At 37.4% G+C, this 9,709-nt stretch overlaps 1 protein-coding gene across 1 annotated transcript; it reads right to left on the bottom strand.

Moving 5' to 3' along the window:
- Positions 1–3,790: 3,790 nt before the first annotated feature.
- Positions 3,791–9,073, bottom strand: LOC148740104 (adhesion G protein-coupled receptor D1-like). Its single transcript, XM_088748272.1, has 6 exons — positions 7,004–9,073; positions 6,483–6,566; positions 5,717–5,783; positions 5,186–5,271; positions 4,653–4,778; positions 3,791–3,997 (listed from the first exon to the last, which is right to left on the bottom strand). Exons 2-6 carry the CDS (start codon positions 6,554–6,556, stop codon positions 3,940–3,942), a joined length of 411 nt encoding a protein of 136 aa, XP_088604398.1. The 5' UTR covers positions 6,557–6,566; positions 7,004–9,073; the 3' UTR covers positions 3,791–3,939.
- Between the last annotated feature and the right edge of the window lie 636 nt (positions 9,074–9,709).

The raw sequence follows: 9,709 nt of genomic DNA, 5'->3' as shown, positions 1-9,709 counted from the left end.
GCTAATCAACATATCCTAAGGCTAAACCTTCTGGTCCACCTTTACCTTTTAAGATATCTGTTTGCATGTTGTGCCATATATAACACATGCTAAGGAAGCTCCAATGCAGTGTTTAGGTAGCTACCAAACGGTTTGCCTGTTGAAATAAAAGATAATTATGGAAATATTGGATAATAAGGAATAAGAGGAACAAAAAATATAAAAGGTTTGCAAACGCATCCTTGAACCAAGAGAATATTTGGTTCGTAATCATCTTCATGTTCGTATGCCGACGATTCACTCATCAAAATTCTGCGCCATTTCGCAATCTGGTGTCAATATAATTCTTACTCTATTGTGTGAATTGAAAAAAACAGCCATTCACATACTGGTTTCTCGTTAATATTGCGAGTTCATGTTCAGAGCAACACAATCCGGTTTATCTTGAATATTTCAATACGGTGCGATTATGATTCTTGACTTAAGCACCCATCTTCCTGTAGCAATAACTCGTTTAAAATACGAGCACGTGTAAGCAACATAAATTAATCAAATCAATTACAAAAAACCAAATATAAGAAATTATTAATCGTAATGAAAAATGAAATAAAACAAAGATTCTAAAGAATAGCTTTCATAAGCTTTCAAAACATCACACAAAAAACTAAAAATTTTAGGGAAACTACAAACGCATCCATCTTTTTGATCATGAAAAAGAGTTTTAATCTTTCAGTGGATTCAGTAGAAATTCAACCGGACGACAACAAATTTTGAAGGAATGGAAACTCACGCCCTAGTAGACTTTTAACTCACACGCCAGCTAAACACGTGCTGTTTTAATCGATCGGTGATATCATGATTACTGATATTTTGTAGCATTTCCTGTGGGAGGCAAGCTGTATGATAAAGACAGTTTGATAATGACCTCCAAGCACTTTTTGACGCGGTTCAATGACCCAGCGTTCCCATGCTTAGTAATAAGGCATAGAATCGCATCACTGAGTAAAATCTCGCCTTCTGATTGGTTAACGAAGCGAGGTATTCAGCGCAGAATTGTGAGTTGAAAACGAGGCTAAGCAAAATTGTTTCACATCTACGTCACTAAGCACAACAACTATCGTCAAATTGTTACAAAGTTTGGTTTCTAAGACAATTTAAAATGCTTTCAAAACCATTGTCACCTTCTAAAGAGCAAAAACAAACAAAGCGTTTCCAAAGTGAGCCTGAGGTTCTTCCTTGTTTTGAACTGAACTTCAAATTCTTGGAGAGGCATGAAAAACCTCTTTCGCTCGCGACAACTCGAAAGCGAGAAAATCCTGTGAACACGGCCCAGAAGAAACATTCTCCAAGCTAACAGGTCACGCCAATGATTCAGCTAATGGCAGTCGCCTGTAGTGAATTTCTACAAATAAAAAGATTAAACTCTTTGGACTTTTCATGAAACACTTCTTTCAAATTGTTTCTAAAGGAATAAAGAATCTATCAATAGACGTACTTACACTTCAAGGCACTTACCTTATATTAATCGCGATGTTACTGCACTTGAAATCAGTGATATTCCCCATGTTCTAAACGAGTTGGGGATTGGGTCCGAATTGGGACCGCAAAGCATCTATGGATTGTTTGAAGAGACAGATTTTCCAAATCAATATGGCTGAAAGCGAGAGCAAAGCCAAACCAACTGTTAAACTAACTCAGGAAGATATTCCTGGGGCAAAACTTCCAAGGGATTCTGTTGAAAAATGTACACTTCATTTCTCTCAGTTTGTCACCAAAGAGGTAAAGGGTGTAAATTATTTTCCTTCTCGAGAAATTAATTATTTGGAATTTAAAAAAAAATGTTAACTACAAACGGCTTGTAAATCCAGTAAAATACCACTATTATCCTTAAATAGTGTGAAGCTTGTTTGAAAAGTTTGAAAATTAATGTAAAATCAAGCACGAGATGCGAATAAAATTGTCGAAGGTTCAAACGTGTACGGCTTCCCTTGCTTTCTATTCGCTAACATCTAGAGCGCGCGCTCGCGTTAAAAACAGTAATATCGCCGATTTAATTTCTTGTTTTCTTGTTTTCATTCAGTTATGCGATTCAAGGATAATTCATTACCTGACTCGTGAATTCCGCGTTAAATTGCACTTGAAAACCAATATCTCACTCATCGCTTCGCGATTCGTGCGATATCGGTTTTCGCGTGCACTTTAACGTGGAATTCCCTCGTCAGATAATGAATTTTCCTATAGAATGCCATGTTTTGCAAACTCTGACAACGAGGACAAAGATATGGATCAATGTATGTCTTGGCAGCTTTTAGGTATCACGTAGGTAAATTTTCACTCCAGCAAAAACATACTTTCGCGAGACTGGAGAAGTTTAGATTTTTTTTTGCATAATGATCAAAATCTCAGATCTAATTTTAAAGGAAAATATTTATTACCGAATTGGTGATCAGAAGAACTGGAGGCGTAAAACCTATTTCACTGTGAATATTTAAAAGCGACCAGAAAAAAAAAAAAAAAAAAAAAAAAAAAACTAGATCAAGCCGCCGACCCCTAAGGAAATGGGGTTTGAGTAACAAAGATCTATGTTATGAGAATGACAGTGCACCAAGGTGTCAAATTAAAATCGACAGTATCAGGGAAGAGTCTCACTTTTTTCCGAAGAGCAAACTCTTTTGAGCTCCGATGGAAGAGCAATATAACCTTTCTTGTAATTTTTCCTTTGATAAAGTGTTTTGTCGTCAAAGAACCGACGGAGGTTAAAAGGAAATTGTTGAAGGAGGATAAGCCTGACGCATGCTATACACGTACGCTAAGTTCTCATGGGCATGTGCGCCCTTCGCTGAAGTCAAATTACTGATTGTCAGTAGATCACTTGTGTATTGAAAAAAATGTATGTAATAGAAATAATAAATGCTCCCACAGCTAACTGTTGAAAAACCATTCTTTAATTCTATTTATCAACACATTCGAAACGCGCACGTGATCGCAAGAGAAAACGTAAGTGGAACAAGTAAGATCGAACCACGTCAATCCCATATTTACATTTTAACAATTGATTTTATCTTCTTTTGCGAATGACCTGCTTTAAAATGAACCACGGCGTGATTTCTTGGAATAACCACGCTATTCACGGCCGCTGGCTTTGTTCATTGCGTTAAGTCACTTTGAATTACCAAATGTTTAAAAGCTGATCACGCCACGCAATTAAAAGTGTAACGAATGTTTACAAGCCATATTTGTTGATTGGCGTGATTCGGATTTTTTAGCAATTAGCCAATACGATTTAGGTTTCACGAAGAGTTTTACTTGTAAGACATTGTTTCATAGAAACCTTCAACCCTAGGATTTATTAAAAAGGAAATGCTCTCACATTATGGATACGTTTTCAAGTGAAACGGTCCTGAGAAGTAAGATAAACACCACGTAAGGGATATTGAGTGATCAAAAAATCATCAGTCGAGAGCTGAAATCCCAAGAAATTATTGCAGATATTGGAGGGAAAATTTATGTAGATGCTGCGTGTACATGAGTTAAGGAAACCATTATATTCAAGCCCTTATATTAAAGTTGTCGTGATAATAGTTTTAAAAATAAGAAGGTCAAGGTAAAATCAGAGAGGAACAAGGATGGCTAAGCAGACCGGCACGAATCGGAAGCTTAGAAATTTTGAGTGAGGTTGGGTAAGATTTACAAACTTCGACGGTCTATTCATTTTTTTCGGAGATTCATGAAAATCCGAGATTGGATTGTTGATTATCACAATGTATGCAATAATGACAGCTTATAGAACTGTGGTTACTGTAGAACTGATATTTGTTTGTGTCTCTGGACGAATCTTGTTCACGAGTGTAAACAATCCTTTCTCTTTCTCAGCACTAGATCTTCTTGTCCCGAGCGTTGATTTCTCATTTGTCGCCATGGATACACTTCTTGATGTTTCCCATCTTTGCCTTTTTGTTTCTAAGGCGGCTCTGATTTCTTTACTTCGCACAACATGAAACAGGAAGATGAACAAACCCTGGCAATGGTAATAAAAATGAAATTACTAAGGTTTGAAACGCATGCGCCCGTCTGTTTCTTAGCCTTGAGGAATCGTGCAACGCTAGTAAGGTTATTGTACCGTACTCATCAGTGTCTTCACCTGTCTCTCTGAACCTCGGACTAAAGAGGATAATTTTGGGGTTACTTGCGATGGACTAGGCTCTAGTCGCTTTGGGCTGAGGAAAACGCGATATTATGACTTCGGTAGCATGGGCACTTACCTCCTAAAGTGTAAATTAAGTTATGATGCACTGTTACTATGGTTTGTTATAAAGAGTATAATATGACAAACTTGACAAAGAAAATGGATCTGCAATCATGTGAATGTAATGGTGCTCTAGGAACTTGACTTTCATCTACAGGTCAGTGTTGGCAGTCTCAGGGGATCATTTTTGTTTTGTACACTGTCATTGACAAAAGTTTTCCTCCTACCAAAAAGACGTCATTTCTTAACACTAAAATAGATATAATTACTTCTTATATCCTTCAGGAAACCTCTAAAAAATTATATTGAAGCTACCCGAGACTAACACATCTCAACCATAATCTTGTCTATCGATAAATTGACTGAAGCATTTACAATTTATAAGTCTTGATAACAGTGCATTGTACATGCTCAGCATTAAACTCACTTGTAAAGAGTTAAGATAGTAAACAAATATTGGAAGACCAGCCCAGCGTCTGTGACGTTCAGAATCCCGAAAATCCAGGTGAGGCCAAGCAATGGGAAAAGAACTAAACAGGCCTTTAGACTTTTCCTGGAAGCAAAATAAAGATCGAGCTATGTCAATAAAAATACAACAACAACAGAAACGAAGAACTGACATCCACAGCCCGGCAATTATTGACTGATACACGCATTTTCAGTGGTTCTTTCTTATGATATATTAAACGACAAACAACAGTTTCCTTTTTTTTGTCAAAAGGTAACAAAGTAAATTTCAAAACAAGCGAGCCACATCTTATAAAAACAAATAGCTTTAAACGATTTGATCGTTTAATGATATCAACTAAAAGAAACCCCTGAAAACTTATGATAAAATTAAAAAAAACACAAATGTAACTATATGCTTCGGCCAACACACACATACAAACTAAAATTTGAAAGACTGTACGGTGCGGATTCCACGCAAAACTCTGCCACCCCATCTAGGGCGAGTTGTACCTGCATGAATGAATCTCTTCGGCCCCATATACATCTTTCAACCTTGTGATCTCCACTATGATACGTATGAGGGGGACTAAGTTTACCTTGAAAACAAGTGCATTTCAAAGAAAGATAATGTAAATTTCCTATTTACTACTACTGATTCGCTCATCCATTTATTACTAGTTTCGAGTGTAAGCCCTTCCTCAGAGTTCTGACGGAGGGCTAACGGTGGAAACGTCAGTTTTTGGTGGCCAATCTACTTTATAACTGAGTTGATGAAAGATAATTTTCTGCAATACCCCCCACAGACGCAGCACCACTGTCTCTTTAAAAACTTACCCGTTCAATTTGGAAAGTAACAAGTTATGGAAACTACATAACACTTGATTCCACTAGTGACACTGCGGGTTAAAATCTGTCAGTAAAGCCCTAGTTTATCATCATTCAAAAGCCCATCACAGCGTTCATCATTTCAATGTGACGATCAGAAGATCAGATTTAGCCCTGTACTTTTTATAAAGGATAACTGATGTGCTTTTTACTCACCAAACATGCAAAAAGCATGGATCCGACGAAAGCCCAAGTGAAGCCAGAAGAGAACAAAAACCAACAGCTGCAAATATAAATGAAAACTCGATTGAATGTAAAAACCCTTTGATCTTTCACGCTCCTAAAAAAGAGTTTTGAGAAGCTCCTTCTATCTCAGTTGACCTACGACTGACAATTATTCAAAATATCATGCGAGTGCGTAAGAATGGGTGACCTGTTCCCTAGTGTGTGAAATCCCAATCAGACGCTCCAGATTCGAACTCTGGTCGAGTTATTTTGTTGTGACCTTAGGCATGATACAGGGCCTCTCTCCCTCCAGGGCCCAATTTTTGGAAAGCCGTTTAGCGCTGACCAAGGGTTCAATTCTAATCCTGGTTTCTATATTTCTCTGTTCAAAGGCCATTTTCGGTTAGTTTTTCCAGACAAATGGAATAAACAGAATTTACTCTTAAGCTTTCAGTGCTGGAATCAGATTTCATACTTACCCTGGGTTACCTTAACCCAACCTTGCCGTGCCAACCCGGCCAAGGGGCATCGGTGGTATTCACACGCCTAATCCCTTCATGCTACTCAGGGAAACTAATCTAAGCACTGGCACTATCAAGAATCATGAAACAGGCACACTAACTTAACCTTAACCACGCTTGTGATAGTAAGTAGTGCAAAAGAATACTTGAACACCGAAACAACTACACCAGTGGCGACATCAATAGGTTGACCAGGCTGAACTAAGTTAAGTGACCTTGCGTTTTGTACTACTCACACGTCGTCACGCATACTGTTGTTTATGTTCCCTTCGAGGGTAACAATTATACCAAGTGCACTCGTTACCACCATCGTTGGAATGCTTTGGAAAAAAGTAGGGAAAAAAAGCGTTACAGCCTGGTATTTGTTTCAGGCTAAATACTACAGGTATCTAAGTTGAGGTAACGTATGTACGGAGGTGTCCCAGACGAGAGGTTTGAATGCAATAAGGCGAGGAGCGAATCAGGTTAATTTGATTTAATTTGTAATTTGGTCGTATTTAGCGTTTTAAACTGATATTAGAGGACAAGAAGGCATCCAATGTAATTCTCCAAAAGAGATAATTATAACGATGTCTCATGAGTGATAAAATGAGATTCTTCATACCTCAAGTGAGGGCATAGAAGATTATTGTACTTGTGGTAACATTATTGTTTAAGACTGATTTCAAAGGAAATCAAATTATCCAACTTTATTCTTTGAAAGAGTTCATTAGAATAATATGAAGTCTAGTCTGTTACAGAATGAGATCCTTTTTACCCCAAGCGAGGGCATAGAAGATCTTTGTACTTGTGTCAACATTGAAGACCTTAACAACTTTTAAATAGAGCATCACTCCTTCCAAGACCATCTTTGCAAAAGCAACCAGATAGAAATAATTTATTGTTATAGCGACAATCGCACCCAACGTCTAGAGGAAAAAGGAAAAAAGTCAGAGTCAATGTAAAGCGGTAAATCGCATCAAAACCGACAGGCTGAACCGCCTATAGCCGCGTGTGACCCGGTCGCTGGATTCTGTTTTGCATATGATTATAATAAAGCGAATGGCAGGACTCTATTTGTCGACTAACTTTGTTTTGTTTTTTTTGGTTTTGTTTCTGTCAATATCATCCTTGATTGAAGATACTTGCCTGAGAAATTCTATCGTTACCTAGTTGATGAAAGCTACATTGCACCTCAGCAGATTTACTTTCACCTGTACAAGGTTTCCGTACTAAAGTTACCTTTGTTTTAGTGGCTTTGAGACTAGTCATAAAAACTAACTGGACGATAACCCGGTATATCACCAAATTCAACCGGATATAGGACTGAGAGGACTTCAAGTTCCTTGGAAATAAGCATAATCACTGTATGTCAGCATTATTGGACTTTGCATTTAACAACAACAAGAAAAAATAAAACAAGAAAAACAAGAAAACAAGAAGAAAATGAAATAAAACAGAAAAAAAAAAGAGAACTAAACTATAGCAAAATTCGAAACAGTGTTGATAAGTCAACTAGCTTTCAAAGTAGAGAAGCAAGAAGTTGAAAAACATAATAGAGTACATGTTAACTGGAAGCCATTTACACTTATATTAAAACCATGTAGACCAATATGGTGATTTTCTCGTCGACCAATGACAGAGAAAGTCCAATGTAGGTCACCAACGCTAATGCAAATTTGTGATCTACAGAAATGTAAATAAAAAAGTTAAAAAAGATAAACTCCTTAATTTTGCTGAATCAGAGGTAGGCATATGCTTCAGAGGAGTCCAAAACTTCCAAACCGTTCAACTCCTAGAGGCGATAAACACGAAAATTCTCCCCTGATATTCATAAATTATCCAGCAAAAAGTTGACGAGAAAACTCAAACTTATCAGGTAGAAGTTGTTATCTTGATTTAACCCTGAGTTCTCCAAACCAATTTACAATAAAATGTGTAGCGGCTGAAGGAGAGAGTTTTCAATTAGATCTTGGGAATTAAAGGACTTTAAATATGTTTTCGATAAGCAATGAAGGATAAAAACCAGCGATATTAAAGAATGACGTTTCGACTGCTCCATGCCATCATTCTCAAATTTAAAAAAATACATTTCATGAGCTCATTAAATAGAAAAAGTACGTGTGAAGGTCTCAATGCCTATGATTAAAAAAATAAAAACGATGAATAAAAGATTAAATAGGTGAATAAAATACAAGCGTGGTGTGCTTGAACTGTCAGATAAAAAGTTCTGCGCTGATGGAGTCAGATTGAGTGTTAAGCGTTGGTTTTCTGTCTTTGATGAAGAGCATTTCACAAATTAAACAATCCAGTTTCTGACGGCATTTCTTGAGGATTGTAAATTGGACACGAAGATCTTTGTTCCTTAGATTGTGTACGTCCCATTTTATTGTGCTCATTGTTGTTGTCCTTGTAGTTGCTATGTTCGAGAATACAAAATATATCTTCTGCATTCCTGTAAGAATTCCATTCAGCCATGAGCTGAACAAGTTAGGAAAAGAAAAATCGAAAGGCCAAACCTTTGTATCACCCACTTCCAGTTAGACGGCAAAATTTGTCAGATGATTACAGCTGCATGTGGTGCGCTCTTTGGTTTCCTGGACCAATTTAGAACCCTTTTGGGACCACGCACCGTCAAACTTTGTGCTAAAGAATAATGATGATATCAATGATATCAATGATTGATAGTAATAGTATTGACAATAATAATAGTAACAAATGGATCCCATGTTGCCATGCGTGTGTGCATTAATATATCACAGACTCCGTCAAAATGTGGTAATAACAAAACAGCGACATATTAGGCGAATCGTCGTTAATGATGATGGGTGATGAAGATGATAAAATTCTTAACTAGTTGATTTTTTGTTTCTCCTGCGTTCGCTGATTGTTGGTTGACAGATCTATCTATTTATCTATCTATCTATCTATCTACCTTTCGATACCGTTAACCATGTTATTTTACTTACAAAACTTAGATACTACGGAGCAGAAACTGTAACAATCAATCGGTTCACTTCGTAATTAGAAAACCGACAACAAGTATGTTATGCAAATTTGTTACACGACTCGGGCAGTCAGAGGGCCAATAACTAAAATCGACTAATCAAAATGCTCTATTGCCGGTCAATATTCTCTCAGTCTTGGACCGGGCACTGTCCCGAATGTTTGCGAATTATACCGCACTTGTGTCCCTTTGAACTTCAATCGTATAATAAATGTCTTATTAACCAAGCTTGCTCGGGACCTTACTGGAAGAATATCGGCCCTCGGTCTTTTTTGTACGGACCTCGCTGCGCTCGGTCCGTACTGTCAAGACCTCGGGCCGATATTCTCCCAGTGCGGCCCTCGCGCTTGGTTAATAAGATATATGTATCACCTCATCTATAGATTACATAACACGTGGTATTCCTCAAGATTCAATTTTAGGTCCGCTACTATTTCTCGGTATATATATAAATGATATCTCTAAGTGCTTAGATTA

The sequence above is a fragment of the Stylophora pistillata genome, chromosome 2 (assembly GCF_964205215.1).
Source record: "Stylophora pistillata chromosome 2, jaStyPist1.2, whole genome shotgun sequence".
NCBI lineage: Eukaryota > Metazoa > Cnidaria > Anthozoa > Scleractinia > Pocilloporidae > Stylophora > Stylophora pistillata.
This window is presented reverse-complemented; position numbering and strand designations above follow the sequence as displayed.

Excerpts from the sequence above, each read along its gene's own strand:
- LOC148740104 (XM_088748272.1), bottom strand. The coding sequence starts at position 6,556 with ATGGTGGTAACGAGTGCACTTGGTATAATTGTTACCCTCGAAGGGAAC. Across the intron at positions 5,784-6,482 it reads AACAGTATGCGTGACGACGT|CTGTTGGTTTTTGTTCTCTT; the intron begins GTGAGTAGTACA and ends TTATATTTGCAG. Across the intron at positions 5,272-5,716 it reads CCATGCTTTTTGCATGTTTG|GTAAACTTAGTCCCCCTCAT; the intron begins GTGAGTAAAAAG and ends CTTGTTTTCAAG.